General features: G+C 43.3%; 2 protein-coding genes across 6 annotated transcripts in view; one reads left to right on the forward strand and one right to left on the reverse strand.

Annotated features, from left to right (window-relative positions):
* Positions 1-8,030, forward strand: part of LOC110535248 (guanine nucleotide-binding protein G(olf) subunit alpha) — a 61,646-nt gene extending 53,616 nt beyond the window's left edge. For 2 of the 4 annotated variants that reach the window (XM_036934814.2, XM_090189327.1), the window contains exons 7-13: positions 1,763-1,836; positions 2,454-2,512; positions 4,808-4,928; positions 6,080-6,210; positions 6,377-6,445; positions 6,764-6,831; positions 6,988-8,030. In XM_036934814.2, the coding sequence (XP_036790709.2) occupies positions 1,763-1,836; positions 2,454-2,512; positions 4,808-4,928; positions 6,080-6,210; positions 6,377-6,445; positions 6,764-6,831; positions 6,988-7,134 (669 nt within the window). In that variant the 3' untranslated portion in view covers positions 7,135-8,030. The remainder of the gene's footprint in view (positions 1-1,762; positions 1,837-2,453; positions 2,513-4,807; positions 4,929-6,079; positions 6,211-6,376; positions 6,446-6,763; positions 6,832-6,987) is intronic. The other 2 variants (XM_036934815.2, XM_036934817.2) reach the window with 1 other exon arrangement.
* Positions 8,031-8,943: 913 nt separating this feature from the next.
* LOC110535250 (metallophosphoesterase 1) lies at positions 8,944-21,843 on the reverse strand. Of its 2 annotated transcripts, XM_021620139.3 has the most exons (9): positions 20,964-21,843; positions 20,087-20,195; positions 19,566-19,669; positions 19,274-19,354; positions 19,003-19,111; positions 18,546-18,626; positions 12,748-12,870; positions 10,726-10,866; positions 8,944-9,767 (listed from the first exon to the last, which is right to left on the reverse strand). In XM_021620139.3, the coding sequence occupies exons 1-9, from the start codon at positions 21,197-21,199 to the stop codon at positions 9,585-9,587; spliced, it is 1,167 nt and encodes a 388-aa protein (XP_021475814.1). In that variant the 5' UTR covers positions 21,200-21,843; the 3' UTR covers positions 8,944-9,584. The 2 variants fall into 2 exon arrangements, with proteins under 2 accessions (XP_021475814.1, XP_090045454.1); XM_090189328.1 differs by lacking the exon at positions 19,003-19,111 and having other exon boundaries at positions 20,964-21,624.
* Positions 21,844-24,589: the final 2,746 nt, after the last annotated feature.

Genomic DNA, 24,589 nt, shown 5'->3' on the forward strand with positions numbered 1-24,589 from the left:
TCAGACCTGCCTGGTGTGTTCCTTGTTCTTCATGATGCTCTCTGCGCTTTTGACGGACCTCTGAGACTATCACAGTGCAGGTGCATTTATACGGAGACTTGATTACACACAGGTGGATTGTATTTATCATCATTAGTCATTTAGGTCAACATTGGATCATTCAGAGATCCTCACTGAACTTCTGGAGAGAGTTTGCTGCACTGAAAGTAAAGGGGCTGAATAATTTTGCACGCCCAATTTGTCAGTTTTTGATTTGTTAAAAAAGTTTGAAATATCCAATAAATGTCGTTCCACTTCATGATTGTGTCCCACTTTTTGTTGATTCTTCACAAAAAAATACAGTTTTATATCTTTATGTTTGAAGCCTGAAATGTGGCAAAAGGTCGCAAAGTTCAAGGGGGCCGAATACTTTCGCAAGGCACTGTAGCTCTAATGTACTGATGAATGACATAGCTCTAATGTACTGATGAATGACATGGCTCTAATGTACTGATGAATGACATAGCTCTAATGTACTGATGAATGACATAGCTGTAATGTACTGATGAATGACATAGCTCTAATGTACTGATGAATGACATAGCTGTAATGTACTGATGAATGACATAGCTGTAATGTACTGATGAATGACATAGCTCTAATGTACTGATGAATGACATAGCTCTAATGTGCTGATGAATGACATAGCTCTAATGTACTGATGAATGACATAGCTCTAATGTACTGATGAATGACATAGCTGTAATGTACTGATGAATGACATAGCTCTAATGTACTGATGAATGACATAGCTGTAATGTACTGATGAATTACATGTTAAATGTTGTTTAGCTGTATCATCTGAACCACTGTGTAGGAAAATGTTACTCTTTCTCTCTCTCTTTTTAATTTCTCTCTCTCGCTCGTTCCATCACTCTTTTTCGCTCCCTCTCAATTCAAATGAATTCAAAAGGCTTTATTGGCATGGGAAACATATGTTTACATTGATCTTTATTGGCATGGGAAACATATGTTTACATTGATCTTTATTGGCATGGGAAACATATGTTTACATTGATCTTTATTGGCATGGGAAACATATGTTTACATTGATCTTTATTGGCATGGGAAACATATGTTTACATTGATCTTTATTGGCATGGGAAACATATGTTTACATTGATCTTTATTGGCATGGGAAACATATGTTTACATTGATCTTTATTGGCATGGGAAACATATGTTTACATTGATCTTTATTGGCATGGGAAACATATGTTTACATTGATCTTTATTGGCATGGGAAACATATGTTTACATTGATCTTTATTGGCATGGGAAACATATGTTTACATTGATCTTTATTGGCATGGGAAACATATGTTTACATTGATCTTTATTGGCATGGGAAACATATGTTTACATTGCCAAAGCAAATGGAATACACGTTAAACAAAAGGCAAATAAACAAGGGAAACATTAGTACATTTCATTTCAAATGTTATATTGTTGGCAATGTACAGTGTTTTAACAATGTGATAGTAGTTGAAGTATGAAAGGGAAAATCAACATAAATATTGGTTGTATTTACAATGTTGTTTGTGCTCCACTGGCTACCCTTTTTCTCATGGCAACATGACTGCACACTGCGGTATTTCACCTCAGTTATGGGAGTTTATCCATGTTTGATTTGTTTTCAAATTCTCTCTTTCTTCCTTTCTATTTTGCTCATTCTTTTTGTGCATCTCTTCATCTCTGTGCCCCTCTTGTTTTTGAACCCCAGGACTTGCTTCGCTGCCGAGTTTTGACTTCAGGTATTTTTGAAACAAGATTTCAAGTCGACAAAGTGAACTTTCAGTGAGTGTTCTCTTTCCTTCATTGTGTTGTAATGTTACACAGCCTTGTCTGTTGTCTTAACTGTATGAACAATGTACTGTATGTACATGGCTATGGTGGTTTCCTGTTATCGTGGAAATGTCCCCACCTGGTGGTCGTCTAGGGTAGTTTTTTAATTCGTCTCTAAATGGCTGTCATGAAAAGCATAAAGCTTTGCTTCTGTTTGTGTTAGGTTTTTGTTTGTTATATGGACATAATTAGTTAAAATACAAATGTAGCTAAGTCAAATGTGATTAGTATCATACCATTTACAGTCAACCACCAACATTTCTTTGGAAGAGTCTTTTGTCTTTTCCTTTTGCTAATTAACATTTTGGTTGTCTAACAAATGCACACTAAATGGAAAGTATCTGCACTGAAACACCATGACGCGGCAAATCAACATACTGCCAAGTGGTTTAGTGTTGTGGTTAACTTTACCCACAAGGGGGCTCTGTTTCCAGCACCATCACTCCATGTAGAAAACTAGTCCAATAGACTGTCTCTCAAGGTTTGAGATCAAGACATGGTTGAGTTAAATGTGCTTCTTCCACACATTGGCCCATACAGAAGTTAACAGGTTTGTCCCTCTCTCTCAGTATGTTTGATGTAGGCGGCCAGAGAGACGAGAGGAGAAAATGGATCCAGTGCTTTAACGGTGAGTTTGGATTCTGTGTACGGTTCTGCTCCCCACAGTGCTGTTCTGCTCCCCACTGTGCTGTTCTGCTCCCCACAGTGCTGTTCTGCTCCCCACTGTGCTGTTCTGCTCCCCACAGTGCTGTTCTGCTCCCCACTGTGCTGTTCTGCTCCCCACTGTGCTGTTCTGCTCCCCACAGTGCTGTTCTGCTCCCCACTGTGCTGTTCTGCTCCCCACTGTGCTGTTCTTCTCCCCACAGTGCTGTTCTGCTCCCCACAGTGCTGTTCTGCTCCCCACTGTGCTGTTCTGCTCCCTACTGTGCTGTTCTGCTCCCCACAGTGCTGTTCTGCTCCCCACTGTGCTGTTCTGCTCCCCACTGTGCTGTTCTGCTCCCGACAGTGCTGTTCTGCTCCCCACAGTGCTGTTCTGCTCCCCACAGTGCTGTTCTGCTCCCCACTGTGCTGTTCTGCTCCCCACTGTGCTGTTCTGCTCCCCACTGTGCTGTTCTGCTCCCCACAGTGCTGTTCTCCTGCCCACCGTCCTGTTCTGCTCCCCACTGTGCTGTTCTGCTCCCCACTGTGCTGTTCTGCTCCCCACTGTGCTGTTCTGCTCCCCACAGTGCTGTTCTGCTCCCCACTGTGCTGTTCTGCTCCCCACTGTGCTGTTCTGCTCCCCACAGTGCTGTTCTGCTCCCCACAGTGCTGTTCTGCTCCCCACAGTGCTGTTCTGCTCCCCACAGTGCTGTTCTGCTCCCCACTGTGCTGTTCTTCTCCCCACAGTGCTCTTCTGCTCCCCACAGTGCTGTTCTGCTCCCTACTGTGCTGTTCTGCTCCCCACTGTGCTGTTCTGCTCCCCACAGTGCTGTTCTGCTCCCCACTGTGCTGTTCTGCTCCCCACAGTGCTGTTCTGCTCCCCACTGTGCTGTTCTGCTCCCCACAGTGCTGTTCTGCTCCACACTGTGCTGTTCTGCTCCCCACAGTGCTGTTCTGCTCCCCACAGTGCTCTTCTGCTCCCCACAGTGCTCTTCTGCTCCCCACAGTGCTCTTCTGCTCCCCACAGTGCTCTTCTGCTCCCCACAGTGCTCTTCTGCTCCCCAGAGTGCTGTTCTGCTCCCTATTGTGCTGTTCTGTTCCCCATAGTGCTGTTCTGCTCCCCACAGTGCTGTTCTGCTCCCCACAGTGCTGTTCTGCTCCCCACAGTGCTGTTCTGCTCCCCACAGTGCTGTTCTGCTCCCCGCAGTGCTATTCTGCTCCCCGCAGTGCTGTTCTGCTCCCCACAGTGCTGTTCTGCTCCCCACAGTGCTGTTCTGCTCCCCACAGTGCTGTTCTGCTCCCCACTGTGCTGTTCTGCTCCCCACTGTGCTGTTCTGCTCCCCACTGTGCTGTTCTGCTCCCCACAGTGCTGTTCTGCTCCCCACAGTGCTATTCTGCTCCCCACAGTGCTGTTCTGCTCCCCACTGTGCTGTTCTGCTCCCCACTGTGCTGTTCTGCTCCCCACAGTGCTGTTCTGCTCCCCACTGTGCTGTTCTGCTCCCCACTGTGCTGTTCTGCTCCCTACTGTGCTGTTCTGCTCCCTACTGTGCTGTTCTGCTCCCCACTGTGCTGTTCTGCTCCCTACTGTGCTGTTCTGCTCCCTACTGTGCTGTTCTGCTCCCTACTGTGCTGTTCTGCTCCCTACTGTGCTGTTCTGCTCCCCACTGTGCTGTTCTGCTCCCCACAGTGTTGTTCCTCTGCCCACAATGTTGTGCTGTGAGTGTAACTATGGTGGTTCGGTGAATGATGGTCAACGAGTAACCTTTTCAAGTAAACTTTTCTGAAACTGGAAGACTCATGTTAGCACATATGATAATGCCCAGGCTTTAGCTTTACAGGCTAGCACAGTCTTGAGGTGGGACAGACGACTGTGTTGCAGTAGCTCTGCATTGCATACCATATCTGGATCCACTTCCACATTTTATACGGAAGGATTCATTAGTATTACATGCTATATGATGTGGTTTGCAAGGTCTCAGCGTCTGGTACTCACTCCAGAGTGGCTCAGCGCTCTAAGGCACTGCATCTCAGTGCTAGAGGCGTCACTACAGACCCTGGTTCGATTCCAGGCTGTGTCACAACCAACTGTAATATGGCAGCGCACAACTGGCCCAGCGTGGTCCTGGTTAAGTTTTGGCTGGGGTTGACCATCATTGTAAATAAGAATTTGTTCTTAACTGACTTGTTTGGTTAAATAAAGGTTACATGTTTTTCCTTTTTTATTTTTTTATTTTATAAATGAGTACTGAAACAACTCATTTCACTGTGCTCCTATTTCTTTCAGACGTGACGGCCATCATCTTTGTGGCGGCAAGCAGCAGTTATAACATGGTTATAAGGGAAGACAACAGCACCAACAGACTCCGGGAATCACTGGATCTCTTCAAGAGCATCTGGAATAACAGGTTGGTCCACAGTCACCTTGTCTGGCTCTCTGCCCTCCGGTCCACAATTACCTCGTCTGGCTCTCTGCCCTCTGGTCCACAGTCACCTCGTCTGGCTCTCTGCCCTCTGGTCCACAATTACCTCGTCTGGCTCTCGCTGTCCTCTGGTCCACAGTCACCTCGTCTGGCTCTCTGCCCTCTGGTCCACAATTACCTCGTCTGGCTCTCTGCCCTCTGGTCCACAGTCACCTCGTCTGGCTCTCTGCCCTCTGGTCCACAATTACCTCGTCTGGCTCTCGCTGCCCTCTGGTCCACAGTCACCTCGTCTGGCTCTCTGCCCTCTGGTCCACAGTCACCTCGTCTGGCTCTCTGCCCTCTGGTCCACAGTCACCTCGTCTGGCTCTCTGTCCTCTGGTCCACAGTCACCTCGTCTGGCTCTCTGCCCTCTGGTCCACAATTACCTCGTCTGGCTCTCTGTCCTCTGGTCCACAGTCACCTCGTCTGGCTCTCTGCCCTCTGGTCCACAATTACCTCGTCTGGCTCTCTGCCCTCTGGTCCACAGTCACCTCGTCTGGCTCTCTGCCCTCTGGTCCACAATTACCTCGTCTGGCTCTCTGCCCTCTGGTCCACAATTACCTCATCTGGCTCTCTGCCCTCTGGTCCACAATTACCTCGTCTGGCTCTCTGCCCTCTGGTCCACAATTACCTCGTCTGGCTCTCTGCCCTCTGGTCCACAATTACCTCGTCTGGCTCTCTGTCCTCTGGTCCACAGTCACCTCGTCTGGCTCTCGCTGCCCTCTTCCAACCCAAATTTTGCCCTACTGAACATTTCGCACCAGATTTAGTAATATATTCTATGGTGTTATGATTTCAATATATTTTCAATACACTGAAAATGCATTTCAAACCAACTGTAACACATTGCAACACTATATAAATGTGCTTCCCATTTAGTGTTAATTGGTCAAGGTGGTAAAATCAGTGTTAATCGGACAATGTTGTGATATCGGTGTTAATCAGTCAAGGTGGTGATATCGGTGTTAATCAGAAACAGAAACATGAGAGTTGGATGGGGAGGTTTTATTCTTAAACCCACCCGTTCACATTCCACTAACTCTGACGAAATGTGATTGTTTAAATACCTGTCTAGTCACGCCATTCTTTGTTTTCAGGTTTCTACGGACCATTTCAGTCATCCTGTTCTTGAACAAGCAGGACATGTTGGCTGACAAGATCTTAGCAGGGAAATCCAAACTTGAAGACTACTTCCCTGAGTATGTTCGCTATACAGTACCGGCTGAAGGTGGGTACTGAGATGGACGGAAAACACCCCATTGTTTAGATCATTGTTGATTTGACTCATATTCAATATTTATAAGCATTTATAATTGTTCATTATTTAAAATATATTATGAACTGGATCATAATAAATTAAACAAATGTACTAACCTAAGGTTCACACACTCCAGAAACGAAGCATCGTTGTTGTTGCTTCACAGTGAAGGACTCCCAAACCGATCCTCAAGATGTATTCAAAGGTTAACCCATTTTGGCAACTCACACTTTTTGAAAATGTGAATCAAATGGAATCATTTGCACTGGCCCTGGAATCAACCTAATTTAGACCTCTTATGACACTATTACTTATAGATATTCCAGGGACTCTATTGCAGTATGTGAACAATAGCATTAACATGCCTTTCTTCCCATTGTCCAATGAGAATGGTTTGGAGCATGGAGAACAGTAGTTAGAGATATAAACATTTGATTGCAGGCACTGCCATCAGGCACTACACTGATTACATCCGGTCCTAATGATATCCTTCTTCTGATGACATTTGTCTCTTTGTGGTCAGCCGTTCCAGACCCTGGAGAGGACCCTAAAGTGACCCGGGCCAAATTTTTCATCCGAGATGAGTTCCTTGTACGTACCGTTTTCATTCTGTACTGACTGTAGACCCTTGTTTCCTAGTGTTAACTTTAAGAGTCAACCATTTCAAGGTTTGAGTCATTTCCATTTCAGTTCAGTCAATTCACGAAATGAAGTGAAATGTGGATGTGTCTCTCTGCCGCCCCACAGAGGATCAGCACGGCGAGCGGCGACGGAAAACACTACTGCTACCCCCACTTCACCTGCGCCGTGGACACGGAGAACATCCGCCGCGTCTTCAACGACTGCCGAGACATCATCCAGAGGATGCACCTGCGTCAATACGAACTCTTGTGATTGGTTGCAGCCCACCATCCAGTCAGCACTCTGCCAATCCCGGCGCAGTTTGATTCCACTCCCAAAACACAAGGCCCTGTTACCAGGAGAACTACTGAAGCATCACAATGCTGTCATTTTGTTTGCCATTGTTGTTGTTTTCTATTTACTTTTCTCCTTCCTTTTGTTATTTTATCTATGGCCCATCTTGACTTTATTTTGTAGGTCTAAGCAGGGATGGGACATTGTGTGTGTGCCTCATCTTTTATTTCCAATGCCTTTATTCTGTTCATTCCACTAAGCCTTTTGTTTGTTTTTGTTTGAAACTAGTCTTCTTCTTCTGTCATTTCTGTTGTTTTGATCTGGACCAGCTGAAGTTGTTATGAGGGTGTGTGAGAGTTGAGGGATCTGATGGACTCCTGTGAATGCTGGTTCCTCCCAACACCTCTCTCTCTCTCGTACTTGATGAAGGGGTGGGCAGCAGAAGTATCAGGTAACTTAATGCCGTCAAGGAAGTATACACATGATGTAGCACCGTGATATTTATTACTCTGTCACTTTTTTGTTTATTTTGTATAATTTTATTGCAGGATGATGGAGAGCGAGGCTTTCAGGCTGTAGATTTAGCATAGAGGGGGTGGGGCTTGTGGGAGAATAGGAGGATGCTGGGAGTTTGAGTCCTATGCACCTCTGGCCGTAGGAGCAGCAGCAGCTTTCTGCCACGTGTCTAGATGGAAAGAGAAATACCACACTCACTTTGATTTGCCCACAGACGGTCCTTTTTACTTAGATCCTCTTGGGCAAGAGTTCTATCTATATATATATATAGATTTGTTTTTGTTGATTATCTTGTACAGACTGCAAAATGTAATGTTATTTTGTACAACTTTATTGAGAAAAAAACTACTTGTAGAAGATCTTTGTGCCTTGATAATGGCTGTACCTGTAAATTGAGCTCTGATGTATGTTGTTGACTGCGCTGTACAGCTTGATGTCAAACTCTATCTGACAGTAGAGACTGCAGGTAGGGCGTCTCTCTCTCTCTGTAGAGGTAAATTTTTCTGGTTTATAAAAAAGGAAAATGTTCTTTAGTAGAAAAAAGGAGGAAAAATTTGCCAGGGGTTAAAAAAAAAAAACACACGGAAATCCTGTATACATTATGCAAATTAACCACTTACCTACCGCAGTGACCAGGTCGCAGCCAGAGACATTGCCTTCATCCTCCTTCGTTTTGACGGTGATCATTTCAATTTTTGTTTCTGATTCTCAGCTTTAATACATTACAAGATCAATTGACGTGTCCAAATCACAACCTGGCGTTGTTTTACTACAGTAGGAAGCAACTTTTTAGATATGAAGTGTGTATGAGATGTATACATACGCGTGCCAGTAAATGTGTGTGTGTGTGTGTGTGTGTGCTTCGAAGCATGCATGTACTGTAAAACATATACACACATGCACTCATGCATTGTATATGTACATTGTACATATACATTTTATATTCATATATATGTACATATACATTTATAAAGATATACATATATTCTATAAATCTATATGTACAATTATACATAGTAATGTGTGTGCCTATGTGTATACATATTTATGAATGTCTAGAACGTATGTATGCATACACATGCATAGGCATCAACTTATATAGAATGAGAGGAGAAAGTAGTGATCAAGTCGGTCATGGACATGGAGAGCCCTTCACATTGCCACAGGTGTGAACCCAGTTAGATGGGCTGTTCTTTACACCGAACGGCAGCTTTCAATGTGCAAGTCTATTCTGAGAGCGAGGAGGCAGGAGTGATACATTTGTGTCAGGCCTTTATGGAATACGGAAAAATATTTTTATTTTAATAAAGAGGCACATCAGAATACTTTTTTTGGGGGGGTGGGGGGGTTGTCTAAACTGAATATGCGGGAAAATATGACAGATTATGTACACTTTGTATATGCATAAATTACAGTTATAAGAAACCCAGTGTCACCATCTTCCCTCGACTGTTTTCGTCCAGGTCACGTTTAAAAAGCTCAAAGATGGCCCTGCCATAGCTTATTCACCAGTAGATCAGAGATCAAATTTAAAAACATTCAAGTTGCCAATAATTTAAAAAGGGAAATGAGGGATAACGTAATTGATCAGTAAAAACTATCCCAGAGTGACCCAGGCCCTCCCTGTAAAAGGTGCTGTTGGGTTCTATGTCAGGACCCGGGCCCTCCCTGTAAAAGGTGATGTTGGGTTCTATGTCAGGAGTGTCTACACAGGAGTCTTTGGAACATGGGGCCTCAGGTGACAGGTCACACAGATGTCCTCATACAGTTACTTTGACAGGTAATCATAGGCCCTATCTCTTGCCATTCACCTAGAACATTTCACCCTCTATTGGTTTCAGTCACACTTTACTTCAGGGGACTTTTTTTTTAAAGCGGCCCGCCAAGCAAACTGTACGATCTAGGGGAAACTGTCAGAAGCCCTTGTGCTTGCCCATGAGATTGGTGGCCAGGAGCATGGAGGTCTTGGTGAGATGTAGGTGGGCCAAAAGCAGGAGGAAGACGACCATGGCTGTGGAACAGTAGATGGCCACCACGCTGCTCTCCTCTGGCAGGAAGCACTTGGCCAACTGGAAGTCCGTGGGAGAGAAGGTGCCCTGGAGAGAGCGGGAGAGAGGTAAACTTTAATTTAAAATGGAATTGACCCCAACCCTGAGACTGAACAAAAATATAAATGTAACATGCAACAATTTCAAAGAAGAGTTACAGTTCATATGAGGAAATGTGACTGGGGAATACAGATAGGCATCTGATGGTCACTTAAGCTAGGGGTGTGGATCAGAAAACCGGTCAGTATCTGGTGTGACCACCATTTGCCTCATGCAGCACGACACATTCCTTTGCATAGAGTTGATCAGGCTGTTGATTGTTGACTGAAATTTTTTCCCACTCTACAATGCCTGCGCGAAGTTGCTGGATTTTGGTGGGAACTGGAACGCGCTGTTGTACACGTCAATCCAGAGCATCCCAAACTTGCTCAATGGGTGGCATGCCTGGTGAATATGCAGGCCATGGAAGAATTGGGACATTTTCAGCTTCCAGGAATTGTGTACAGATCCTTGTGACATGGGGGCAGCAGGTAGCCTAGTGGTTGGAGCGTTGGGCCAGTAACCGAAAGGTTGGTGGATCGAATCCCTGAGCTGACAAGGTAAAAATCTGTAATTCTGTCCCTGAACAAGGCAGTTAACCCACTGTTCCTAGGCTGTCATTGTAAATAAGAATTTGTTCTTAACTGACTTGCCTAGTTTAATAAAGGTTAAAAAAAAAGAACAATGATGGCGGTGGATGAATGGCACGACAACAGGCATCAGGTTCTCATCACAGTATCTGTGTATTCAAATATCCATTGATAAAATGCAATTGTGTTCATTTTCCGTAGGTTATGCCTGCCTATACCCCCACCGATTAGGATAAATGCTCACTAATAGGGATGTGCACAAAATTTGAGGGAAATATGTTTTTTGTGTGCATATGGACAATTTCTGAGATGTTTTATGAAACATGGGACTTTACATGTTGTGTTTATATTTTCATTCAGTGTAGTTAATTAGTTACCAGGATGAAGCTGGGGTTGTTGCGGTTTCTCCAGCTGAAGGAAGGAACGCTGATCTCTGGATGCTTGTTGTCATGGACCACCTTACAGGCACTGTGGGTGTGGCCACTCAGGATAAGACGGGGCTGGAACCACCAAAGTAACTGCAACGTGGGATCAAAAGAATCCATCATATATCTGTAATCACATGCCTCTTAAAGCCGTGTTCACATTGGCCGTTTGAACTGACTCAAATCGTATTTATTTATTTTTCCAAAAAAACACATGAAACACAAACACACAGCGTCGTAAGTGGTTTGAAGTCACATACACATTTGATTCCTGGCCATGCGACTTGTGTCTGAACGGTCAAATCTGATTTATTTGTCATCAAGTGGTTTTAGACTGTTAGTTGGTATCTTGTTGCTTGCTAGCTACTCTGTTTTTAATGTTTTTATTTATTTAACCTTTAGTCAACTGTTGACGTGATAACCAACTAGCTTGTTAATTGTTTAGAAACAAATGCGTGAATGTGTTAGAAAGCTAAACAGCTACCTAGCCAGCTAGCTAGTGGACTGCTGTGACTGGCTAGCTAGAGGACTGCTGTGGCTGGCTAGCTAGTGGACTGCTGTGGCTGGCTAGCTAGTGGACTGCTGTGGCTGGCTAGCTAGTGGACTGCTGTGACTGGCTAGCTAGTGGACTGCTGTGGCTGGCTAGCTAGAGGACTGCTGTGGCTGGCTAGCTAGTGAACTGCTGTGACTGGCTAGCTAGTGGACTGCTGTGGCTGGCTAGCTAGTGGACTGCTGTGGCTGGCTAGCTAGAGGACTGCTGTGGCTGGCTAGCTAGTGAACTGCTGTGACTGGCTAGCTAGTGGACTGCTGTGGCTGGCTAGCTAGAGGACTGCTGTGACTGGCTAGCTAGTGGACTGCTGTGGCTGGCTGGCTAGTGGACTGCTGTGGCTGGCTGGCTAGCTAGTGGACTGCTGTAGCTAGCCAAAAATAACCTACTCTGTTTTTAATGTTTTTATTTATTTAACCTTTAGTCAACTGTTGACGTGATAGTCAACTAGCTTGTTAATTGTTTAGAAACAAATGAGTGAATGTGCTAGAAAGCTAAACAGCTACCTAGCCAGCTAGCTAGTGGACTGCTGTGGCTGGCTAGCTAGTGAACTGCTGTGACTGGCTAGCTAGTGGACTGCTGTGGCTGGCTAGCTAGTGGACTGCTGTGGCTGGCTAGCTAGTGGACTGCTGTGGCTGGCTAGCTAGAGGACTGCTGTGGCTGGCTAGCTAGTGAACTGCTGTGACTGGCTAGCTAGTGAACTGCTGTGACTGGCTAGCTAGTGAACTGCTGTGACTGGCTAGCTAGTGGACTGCTGTGGCTGGCTAGCTAGAGGACTGCTGTGACTGGCTAGCTAGTGGACTGCTGTGGCTGGCTGGCTAGTGGACTGCTGTGGCTGTTACAAAAATAACCTGTTTTGAAAGTTGGATCATCTTATCCTTTGAGGCTTTAAAAGTGTTCATACCACTATGATTTTGAACATTCAAAACAACTGGGAAATGTCCATGACAGGCATTATTGTCACCTTAGCTTGCTACAGAACTGAGTGATAGGAAGCACAAGTACCACCACCAATCAGTCTAGACCACTGCACTCACCCCCTCTCGTTACTATGACAACTAGTGTAGCCTTGTCATCACATGACTGCTGTCTGAACACACACAATTTGGTCACTTGTAACTTGCTGTTTGTACAGTTAGTTGTCCAAAACAAACTGAACAAACAAAACTGATATGAGCATTAAGGCATGCAGTGTGAACAAGGCTGAAGAAGACCCAACATTTGTTATGGTTTTCAGTCAGAAAGATGCACTCTTCAGAATGAGCCCTAGGGCTGTATCTCAATAATCTAAAGTGGCTTCCTCTCCTTCATCTGCACGATCTGAATAAAATAAAACAGGTGCAAGCAAGGAGAGGAGGCCACTTTAGACAATGAGTTGCACCCCAGGTGTTAGTTATATGACTGAGTGTGTGTGTGTGTAAGCTCACCCTTTGAGAAGCCTCCTGGGATAGCACGTCATAGCGCTCATGGAACACCTGGTGTCGCTCCTCAGGAGAGGCGGCGTCCTGCCCAGTGCACTCTGCATCGTTAGGTCGGTACAAAGGGTAGTGCTTCCGACAGAAGGTCAATACACAGTACATAACATACTGTAAGTGAACAATGCTAGGTGTTTTTGTATAATAGGTAGGCTATACACAATATGGATTTCATTTGCAACTAACCAATAACCCCGCCCTCCCCCCCAGAACAGCTTCAATTCGTCAGGGCATGGACTCTACATGGTGTTGAGAGCGTTCCACAGGGATGCTGGCTCATGTTGACGCCAATGCTTCCCACAGTGGTATCAAGTTGGCTGGATGTCCTGTGGGTGGTGGACCATTCTTGATACACACATGAAACTGTTGAGCGTGAAACCCAGCAGCATTGCAGTTCTTGACACTAACCGGTGTGGCTGGCACCTACTACCATACCCCATTCAAAAGGCACTTAAATCTTTTGTCCTGCCCATTCACCCTCGGGATGGCACACATACACAATCCATGTCTCAAATTTATTTGAACTCTTATTTTACCAGGTTAGTTGACTGAGAACACATTCTTATTTACAGCAACAACCTGGGGAATAGTTACAGGAGAGAGGCTTTAAAAAAAATCTATCTTCAAGTGACATCAATAAAGGATCATAATTTTTACCATGTCATGGAAAGAGCAGGTGTTATTAACGTGTTGTACTAAAAATACCTGTGAAATCAACATCGCTATTTAAATATTATCATTATATTTACTCGACTCATTAGCACGGATAGGGAAGCTTGCTTTGGAACCCTAGTTTACATGTTTGATTGGTCAGATAAGTGCAGGCGTGAGAAATTTCACCAGTGGGGAGAGAGCAAGAGAGAGGGGTACACATTGATGGCGCATGGCTTGAAGTGCTGAGCATCATGAGATGATGTGAACTGGAACAGGTTTAGGCTATTATAACTTCACAGAATTACAGAATTATATACTAGACATACACTACCATTCAAAAGTTTGGGGTCACTTAGAAATGTCCTTGTTTTTGAAAGAAAAGCACATTTTTTTGTCCATTAAAATAACATCAAATTGATCAGAAATACAGTGCAGACATTGTTAATTTTTGAAAATTACTATTGTAGCTGGAAACGGCAGATTTTTTATGTAATATCTACATAGGCGTACAGAGGCCCATTATCAGCAACCATCACTCCTGTGTTCCAATGGCACATTGTGTTAGCTAATCCAAGTCCTCAACTAGCCTAGCTGCTAGCTAGCTGCATATCAAGGTAGCGGTGTTTTCTTGAGGGCTTGGTTAGTCATTGTGGTTAGTCATTGTGGCTGGGACCGCAGATTGTCCCGGGTTTGTGGCTGTCTAGATCCCTGCTGTTTGTTGTTTTCAATCTTCCCTGTGACCTGCCCTGTCTGGAACTGTGAGGAGTAACAACGTAAACTACTTTAGTAGCTACCATGACAAAGACCACACCTTGCGGGAGTACCGTTGAGGACAGTGGTGTCTCTCTCACAGGTGAAGGATCTTTTAAACAAACAAAAATAGTTCTACAAGCAGTTGTTACAGCAATGAGAAAATAGCTTGTTGTGTTGTGTCCAAATACTGGTAGAGTCAACTAATAAAAGAATGGACGACCTGACCAGAGAGGTCCAGGACCTGAAGAACAGTTTGCAGTTCTCCCACGGTCAGCTCAATGAGTTGAAACAGGAGAACGGCAAGATGACAGCAATCTGTAAGTCATTGAGAGAGGACATCAGATCTGTGTGTGAGGCCATGATAACAATGACAGATACATCGGGGGACAGTCAAGGTGGAACAACATGGTTGTGGATGGAATTGCAGAATCTCCACATGAGACATGGATGGAGTCTGAAGACAAAGTGAGGGAAATGATCTTTGAGAAATTGAAGATGGACCACAGGAAGATTGAGTTGGAACGTGCCCACAGGACTGGAAAGCCCACAACCGGCCCAGGTGACAGGCCCTGGCCGAGTGTTCAAGTTCATGAGGTTCAAGGAAAGGTAGCTGTTCTGGAAAGAGCCAAGAACTTGAGAGGAACATATATCTTCCTCAACAAGGATTATCCTGAAGCTGTGCGCCAAAAGAGGAAAGAACTGATCCCAGCCATAGAAGCTGTCAGAGCGCGTGGGGACATTGCTTACATCTGCTATGACAGGCTCATTGTCCACCCTCCCTCCCAGAAGCCTGGAGGGGATGAGAGAGCCAAGCCTATGGGTTTGTAGCTTCAACCCTGCAGCACACACAACAATTGATTAATGGACTGCTGAATGTATATTTTGTTCTCTTGCTTTGCTTGCTCTTCTCAGTATTATGTCTAAGTGATAAGCTACCCAGGAAAGTGTTGAAAATAGCCCATATTAATGTATGTAGCCTTAGAAATAAGGTTCATAAAATCAATAACTTGCTAACATCAGATAACATTCATATATTAGCCATTTCTGAGACTCACTTAATTAATTCAGATAATTAATTCAGTAACTAAATAATATGTGTGAAATGCTTGATAGTGTATGTGATGTAAACAAAGAGGTCTACTTTCTTGGGGACCTGAATATTAACTGGTTTTCATCAAGTTGTCCGCTCAATAGGAAGCTTCTTACTGTAACCAGTGCCTGTAATCTTGTTCAGATTATTAATCAACCTACTAAGGTGTTTACAAACACTACAGGAACAAGAGCATCTACATGTATCGGTGCCATTTTTACTAATTCTGTAGAACTTTGTTCTAAAGCTGTATCCGTGCCCATTGGATGCAGTGATCACAATATAGTGGCTATATCCAGGAAAGCCAAAGTTCCAAAAGCTGGGCCTAAAATAGTGTATAAGAGATCATACAAAATATTTTTCTGTGACTCATGTTCAAAATATTTGTTGGTCTGATGCGATTAATGAGGAGCATCCAGACACTGCACTTGATGAATTTATGAAATTGCTTCTTCCAATTATTGATAAACATGCACCTGTTAAGAAACTGACTGTTAGAACTGTTAAGGCTCCATAGATTGATGAGGAATTGAAAAACTGTATGGTTGAAAGAGATGGGGCAAAAGGAGTGGCTAATAAGTCTGGCTGCACATCTGACTGGCTGATTTACTGCAAATTGAGAAATGATGTGACTAAACTCAACAAAAAGAAGAAGAAACTGCATTATGAAGCTAAGATCAATGGAGTACTTTATATGAAATTATGGGCAGAAAGAAATATTCAACTCCATCTTTCATCGAATCACAAAACCACTTGATGTTGCCAATTATTTCAATGATTACTTAATTGGCAAAGTGGGCAAACTTAGGCAGGAAATGCCAACAACGAACAGTGAGCCGTATTCATGCATTAAAAAAAAACTAATAATGAAAGAAAAGCATTGCAAGTTCTGTAAAGTTATTATGGGAGAGGTGGAAAAATAATTGTTTTCGATCAATAAATGACAAATCTCCTGGCATTGACAACTTAGAGGGAAAGCTACTGAGGATGGTAGCTGACTCTGTAGCCACGCCTATCTGTCATATCTTTAATCTGAGCCTTGAGGCAAGTCTTTGTCTTCTGGCCTGGGTGGAAGCAAAGTCATTCCGCAACCCAAGAGTGGTAAAGCTGCCTTTACTGGTTCAAACAGCCAACCTATCAGCTTGCTGCCAGCTCTTAGCAAACTGTTGGAAGAAATTGTGTATGACCAAATACAATGCTATTTCTCTGTAAACAAATTCACAACAGACTTTCAGCATGCTTATAGAGAAGGGCACTCAACATGTACTGCACTGACACAAATGACTGATGATAGGTTGAAAGAAATTGATAAGAAGATTGTGGGAACTGTACTGTTAGATTTCAGTGCAGCCTTTGATATTATTGAACATAACCTGTTGTTGAAAAAACATATGTGTTATGGCTTTTCAACTTCTGCCATATCGTGGATTCAGAGCTATCTATCTAATATAACTCAAATGGTTTTCTTTAATGGAAGCTTCTCTAATGTAAAAAATGTAAAGTGTGGTGTACCGCAGGGCAGCTCTCTAAGCCCTCTTTTCTATTTTTACCATTGACCTGCCACTGGCATTAAACAAAGAATTTGTGTCCATGTATGCTGATGATTCAACCATATACGCATCAGCAACCACAGCTAATGAAGTCACAGAAACACTTAAAGAGTTGCAACCTGTTTTGGAATGGGTGGCCAGTAATAAACTGGTCCTGAACATCTCTAAAACTAGAGCATTGTATTTGGTACAAATCATTCAATAAGTTCTAGATCTCAGCTGAATCTGGTAATGAATGTTGTGGCTGTTGAACAAGTTGGGGAGAGTAAATTACTTGGCGTTACCTTCGATTGTAAACTGTCATGGTCAAAACATATAGATTAAATTGTTGTAAAGATGAGGAGAGTTCTGTTTGTAATCAAGAGATGCTCTGCTTTTTTGACACCACACTCCAAAAAGCAAGCCCTCCAGGCTCTAGTTTTGTCCAATCTTGATTATTGTCGAATTGTGTGGTCCAGTGCTGCAAGGAAAGACCTAGTTAAGCTGTAGCTGGCCCAGAACAGAGCGGCACGTCTTGCTCTTCATTGTAATCAGAGGGCTAATATAAATACTATGCCAGTCTCTCTTGGCTAAGAGTTGAGGAGAGACTGACTGCATCACTTCTTTTTATAAGAAACATTGTGTTGAAAATCCCAAATTGTTTGCATAGTCAACTTACTCATAACTCTGACACACACACCCCACCAGACATGCAGTCCCCACAGTCCCCAAATCCAGAACAAATTCAAGAAAGCGTACAGTATTATATAGAGTCCTTATTGCATGGAACTTCCTTCCATCTCATATTGCTCAAATAAACAGCAAACCTGGTTGAAAAAAAACAGATAAAGCAACACCTCACAACGCCTCTCCCCTATTTGACCTAGATAGTGTGTGTATGCATTGATACGTAGGCTACGTGTGACTTTAAAAATAAATGTATGTAGTTCTGTCCTTGAGCTGTTCTTGTCTATTAATGTTCTGTATTATGTTGTGTTTTGTGTGGACCCCAGGAAGAGTAGCTGATGCTTTTGCAATATCTATTGGGGATCCTAATAAAATACAAAAGCTACTTGTTAAATCCACTTCAATCAGTGTAGATTTATTTAACTAGGCAAGTCAGTTAACAACAAATTCTTATTTTCAATGACTGTTCAGGGGCAGAACGACAGATTTGTACCATGTCAGCTCAGGGGTTTGAACTTGGAACATTCTGGTTACTAGTCCAACGCTCTAACCACTAGGCTACCCTGCCGCAATGGATGAAGGAGAGGAGACAGGTTAAACAAGGCTTTTTTAAGCCTTGAGACAATTAATAGATGGACTGTGTATGTGTGCCATTCAGAGGGTGAATAGGCAAGACAAAATATGTAAGTGCCTTTGAATGGGGTATGGTAGTAGGTGCCAAGCGCACCCGTTTGTGTGTGTAAAGAACTGCAACACTGCTCGCTTCAACCCTTGTGTGTATCAAGAATGCTCCATTACCCTAAGGACATCCAGCTAACTTGACACAACTATTGGAAGCATTGGAGTCAACATTGGCCAGCATCCCTGTTGGATACTTTCAACACCTTGCAGTCCATGCCCACAACAAATTGAACACAATATTAGGAAGGTGTTCCTATATTTTGTACACTCAGTGTACAATGACACCGCAAGGACCTATAATTAACTAAAGTAGTCTCAGTCACTTCGCAAGCACGCACACACACACTAAACCGTACCTGCAGGATGATAGGTGATGAGCGGGGAAACTTCTGCATGTCCTCCTGACAGTATGTTCTCATGCTGCTTGTCCGGTGGCTCTGTGAAATCCACAATATCATTACAATCTACTTTCACATTAGCAATGGGAGTAACATAATGTTGACAATGTGTAGGGACATTCCTTCCTCTTTCGTGACAACATAATGCTTACCACGTTTCAAAAATACATTTCTGGGGATGTTACTGAATAAAGTCTGGGATTAAACATTTGACCCACATATTGTTGGCGCTGAGTAACATGCAAAAGCCATATGGTGACTCTTGATTGCACTCGGGAGAGAAATACTTATTTTTTTGTCAATGCTCAAATCTCTTGCTTCTTTCCAAATCCCAATAACCCCCATTTGTTTGTGTGTTTGTGTGTGTGTGTGTGTGTGTGGCATTGTTGAGGATGATGGTTGCGATTAAGATCACCAGCACTGAACAGTTGAGAGCCTGAGAGAGGCTGTACAGCTCGTTTTCCACATGCTCGCAGATGGGGCAGCGGTCTCCATGCATGGCCATACTGTTCACCAGTACAAAACTTTGTGGGAACACACACACACACACACATTAATGATGCTACAAGGATTGGAGCTAAGCTACACATCAACGTGACTAACCACAAACAACACATTGTTAAACTGTTTACATGCAGAATTTTGAGACAAGGCTAGATGACACTATTTACAGTAAAGTGACCTACTTGACTCCCTTGTTGGTTACGATCCGGGCAGAGGTGACATTGAACACCCTCTCAAAGCGTTCAAGTTTGTACCAGCTCATTCTGTTCAAAGATTTAAAAAATAATAATAATAATAATGTTATGTCAAGAGAAAGTGAGCACAAGCACAGGGCTAGGGCCTACTGACGCACACCAACTACAGACAACATAACTCCCTATTGTTAGCGGAACTAGTTGAGAACAGAGAGAACAACGTTGTCGACATGTTCTTGGTAGCGTCCATTTAACAGTAAGACTTCTGAACTTAACTTACTCATGATGGAAGCCGATGTCATGGTTACCAATGAGGGCTATAAGCTCCACGTCTCTGGGATGTCGGAAGATCTGCGTGAAGCGGCGGACGTCGTCCTCCCAGTCCTGAAGAACACACGGTCACAGAGGAACAGTTTGAGCTGGGGTATCAACATCTGCCTCAACCCCTCCTAGCACTAGACACAGTAGGGTGTGTACTACTGTTATTTAATTCCTCCCTCAGTTACATTTAGGTTACATCATACCATTACCTCATAATAAATGTAATGAACTCCCAAACACCTACTCCCATTCACTGTCTGTGTTTCTACTAAAGCACAACTGGTGGATGTTAGTCACAACTCAAGGACAATCAAATCAAGGAAAATGAAATTGGAAGGGCCAATGCTCAAATCCACGCACACACACACACATCCCCTTGTGTGCCAACAGATTGTTATTATCACATATCCTGAGTAGTCTAGCTGTTGGCGGTGTGTGTGGTCTATCATTTCTGATAACCGACAGTGTCCATCAACTAACCTTTGGGGAGCTCCATTTCCCCTCGTCGAATATGTCTCCCAAAATGAAGACCACCTCTGGCTGTAGGACCCCCAGTGCTGTCTGGAAAGCTCTCTCCATCTGCCATTCTCTATCAGGGAGGAATGTACAGTACATTATGATTAGGGCAGGGAGTTTTCCTGACCATGTGGAAAGACCACAAGGAAGGACCACTAGGAAAAACTCTGGGCCCTGACTATAGTGATAGCCTATTACAGTCCAGAGTTGTCCTGACGAGGCCTCATAAGAAAATACTCCTGGCCCTGATGATAATCTGTTGGTCATGATGACTACCCAACTCTACCAAGATACAACCACCTTTGATTGAAAGTGTTGTTGTCCATCATGCTATATAATGTATTTAACAAATCCTGGTAGCATCCTCCCAATGAAAACAACTATTGAAACTGACCACTAGAACTCATTTTGTGAACCATGTGAACATGAAGCATTGCAGTCAAAGATGTGATCCGGTTTAGTGCCCTAGCTGGTGAAGTTGGATGCCATGGTGATTTCATATTATCTGATATTAATTTGAGCCATCTAAGAGGATTAATTCTATTCCTGTCCTAAAAAAAAAAAGCTTCCACTTTCCATGATTTATGGACGTGTTTGGAGGGACTTGTACTGTCTGTTTCTGTTCATTGTTTTCAGATGTTATTTTTTTGTACATCTGATATGAGATGCAAATGACAGTTTTGACCAAAGAGAGGTTTGAAATGCACACATTCAACAAATGACAGTCCTACAGGGATGTAAAACACACAAAAATAAACTATTTTTTTATTAATATGATAACTTGTCAAATACGCACAAGCAATGAAATTGGAATAGGAGTTTAGAAGGAATAGAAGCCTACCTTCGCAGTTTGTCGAACCAGTGTCCCTTTATTGCGCCAAGGAGGTGGGTATCCGACAGAAACAAAGCGCGAAGCGGGGGGACTCCCTTGCCGCTGTCTCTATCCAACTTCGGCCACGAACAACGCAAAATTGCAGGGTAATATATCAAATATTCACAGAAGATAAACACGCAAATGACAGATAAGAACAGAGTGAAAGTAAGGCCCCATTTAAATTTGCAACTCAGTCCGTGCATGTCTAAAAACGAAATGGCAATCTGTTCCAGTCACTGCTGGACAAGGCGAACTAAATCCTGCTAAATCATTGAAAATAACTTGCCCTAGATAAACGTAACGGCTTAAGAATTGTACAGAGGACCCATGCACTGCCTAAAAAAATACGCATATTCGTCTGTATCAATAGTTTTTGGTCCGTTTAGGATTGTCATGCGACAGCAATCTTCCAAATATGACTCGCGTGGGATGTCTAGTCAAGAGAATGCGGAGGCTGAATAGTTGTTGGTAGCAAAGTACTTTGTATATATCAATATTTGACTGCAATTATTGATTAATTTGGCTACAAAGTCCTCAAAACTAGTTTATGGCATTAAGCGCGATGCAGTTTGAGCATGTGAAAGAAAGAGATAGAGTGTGTGTGTGTGTGTGTGTGTGTGTGTGTGTGCTGGGGTGCGTTCAGTTCGCGTTAACATTTACACTGAACCACACGTTTCCACAAAACAGTCCTCAAGAAAACGGTGCGGACTTTTCTTCGAGAGACTTTGAGGTAGCATACTTTTGCGCCCGTTTGGTGTGTGTGTGTGGCCTGGTAAACATAGGTGTGACCATCTGAAATCGCAAAACTCGTGCAGCACACCATATGATAACTGCACTCTGATCCACCATAATTTCAACGTTTTTCAACCGGTCGTTCAATACAGTAGGTCTACCGTTTTCGTTGAGTTCAACGTTGCACACCGTTCTGTCGTACTGAACGCAACCCCGTTTGACTTGTTGTTAAACTACTGGGCAGGACGAACCACAATATTCATCAGAGATGGATCAGATTCGTAATTATACAAGTACTGGTACTGTATGTGTCACTTTTTCACGTGCATTTTAATTGACTTGTGACTAGCTACATTGTTTTGATGGCAACAGTATAAAGTTTGTATTTGTCAACCATCCACACATCTAAATTCGAATATCTATCCGTGTGATGAAATGTACTGAACGGGTAACTAAATCCAGTTGAATTCAATCTGTTTTTGAGAGTACTCCCTTTGATACATATTTACCCATTGTAGAAGTGCTCAGAAAGTGACTTTTTTGGTGATAAAGGTGCTCAAAGTTGACCCGTTTTGCATCCCTCACCCTACAATTAGACGTCCATGTCTTCATCACTGGAAAATATAAAAGGTTCAGATTGATATAATTTAAAAGCTTACAAACAGGGTTGTGAAATTAATTTATAATTGAAGATTATAATTTATTTTGTATTATTATGCCAATTTTAACCTTTCACATCAACCTTTAACGACACTAAGGTAACCTGCCTACATGACTACCGACCCGTAGCACTCATGTCTGTAGCCATGAAGTGCTTGAATAGCTGGTCATGTCTCACATCAACACCATTATCCCTGAAACCCTAGACCCACTCCAATTTGCATACCGCCCCAATAGATCCACAGATGATGCAACCTCTTTTGTACTCCACACTGCCCTTTCACACCTGGACAAAAGGAACACCTATGTGAGAATGCTATTCATTGACTACAGCACGGCGTTCAACACCATAGTGCCCTCAAAGCTCATCACTAAGCTAAGGATCCTGGGACTAAACACCTCCCTCTGCAACTGGATCCTGGACTTCCTGACGGGCCGCCCCCCCCAGGTGGTAAGGGTTGGTAACAACACATCCGTCACGCTGATCCTCGACACGGGGGTCCCTTGGGGGTGCATGCTCAGTCCCCTCCTGTACTCCCTCGTCACTCATGACTGCACGGCCGTTCACGACTCCAACACCATCATTAAGTTTGCCGTTGACACAACCTGATCACTGACAACGACGAGACAGCCTATGGGGAGGAGGTCAGAGACCTGGCCATGTGGTACCAGGACAACAACCTCTCCATCAACGTGATCAAGACAAAGGAGATGATTGTGGACTACAGGAAAAGGAGGACCGAGCACGCCCCCATTCTCATCGACAGGGCTGTAGTGGAGCAGGTTGAGAGCTTCAAGTTCCTTGGTGTCCACATCACCAACAAACTGACATGGTCCAAGCACACCAAGACAGTCATGAAGAGGGCACGATAAAACCTATTCCCCCTCAGAAGACTGAACAAATTTGCATCACTGCCTGGTATGGCAACTGCTTGGCCACTGACCACAAGGCACTACAGAGGGTATTGTGTACGGCCCAGTACATCACCGGGGCTAAACTTTCAGCCATCTAGGACCTCTATACCAGGCGGTGTCAGAGGAAGGCCTTAAAAATTGTCAGAGACTCCAGTCACCCTAGTCATAGACTGTTCTCTCTGCTACCGCATGGCAAGCGGTACCATAGCACCAAGACTAGGTCCAAGAGGCTCCTGAATAGCTTCTACCCCCAAGCCATAAGACTTCTGAACAGCTAATCAAATGGCTACCCAGACTATATGCATTGACCCCCCCCTTTTACGCTGCTGCTATTCTCTGTTATTATATATGCATAGTCACTTTCATAACTCTCCCTACATGTACATATTACCTCAATTACCTCAACTAACCGGTGCCCCCTCACACTGACTTTCTACCGGTACCCCCTGTATATAATAGCCTCACTATTGTTATTTTACTGATGCTCTTTAATTATTTGTTACTTTTATTTCTTATTTTTTTTCTTATTTCTTTTTCTCAACCGCATTGTTGGTTAAGGGCTTGTGAGTAAGCATTTCACCGTTGTATTGGCGCATGTGACAAATACAATTTGATTTGATCTAAAAACTCATAAACTCAGATTATTTTCATACTCGCATACTTTGTTGCTTAGACACTATTTTACATAATGTATATGCGTTGTGCCCGCCATCGGTTAAAACACAACACATTATTGAATACAAGGTGTGTGTCATGTTTTGGCTGATAAATCTTTTAAAAAATGTATGAAATTGTAACGTTAACTTTCAAAATGGTACCACAAAGATGGTTGGAGGGCCACACATCAGAGAAGGTTGACTTGAATGGGAATATCTGTTTTAAATTATAATGTCAATCCTCTATATGAAACCTATTGAAATCATAGAAATATAGATCATAGAACAGACATAACAATTTAAGTTGATATTCGATGGTGGGTGGACCAGCAGTCTTCTTTGTGGTAGTAATTAGAAGTAAAAATGTCAATTCAATAAAAATGTAAATGGTGTAGCAGCTAAATTGTAGTGGTCTGAAGAGATAAGTCCATTCTAGGAATTATATTTCTATGATTTAAATGACACCCACCCTGTATTCAAAAGTATGTTGTGTCAACTGATGGCAGACACAACACAATAACCTCAGATGTAAAAGTAAGGTCTAAGCCAAAGGCAAAATTGTGGTGTAGATATTGGGGTGGGTGAACAGTAGATGCAGGATCCTCCCTCGCACATTTCTTTTACCTTTTA

The sequence above is a fragment of the Oncorhynchus mykiss genome, chromosome 11, assembly GCF_057628025.1.
Source record: "Oncorhynchus mykiss isolate SJ-2025 chromosome 11, ASM5762802v1, whole genome shotgun sequence".
Classification (NCBI taxonomy): domain Eukaryota; kingdom Metazoa; phylum Chordata; class Actinopteri; order Salmoniformes; family Salmonidae; genus Oncorhynchus; species Oncorhynchus mykiss.

Bases quoted from the DNA above. Each gene is read 5' to 3' on its own strand.
- LOC110535250 (XM_021620139.3), bottom strand. From the start codon at position 21,199: ATGCACGGACTGAGTTGCAAATTTAAATGGGGCCTTACTTTCACTCTG. The intron at 19,670-20,086 runs GTTAGTTGATGG...TGTGTTCTTCAG, and splicing joins GGAAATGGAGCTCCCCAAAG to GACTGGGAGGACGACGTCCG. The intron at 19,355-19,565 runs GTAAGTTAAGTT...ATCTTTGAACAG, and splicing joins GACATCGGCTTCCATCATGA to AATGAGCTGGTACAAACTTG.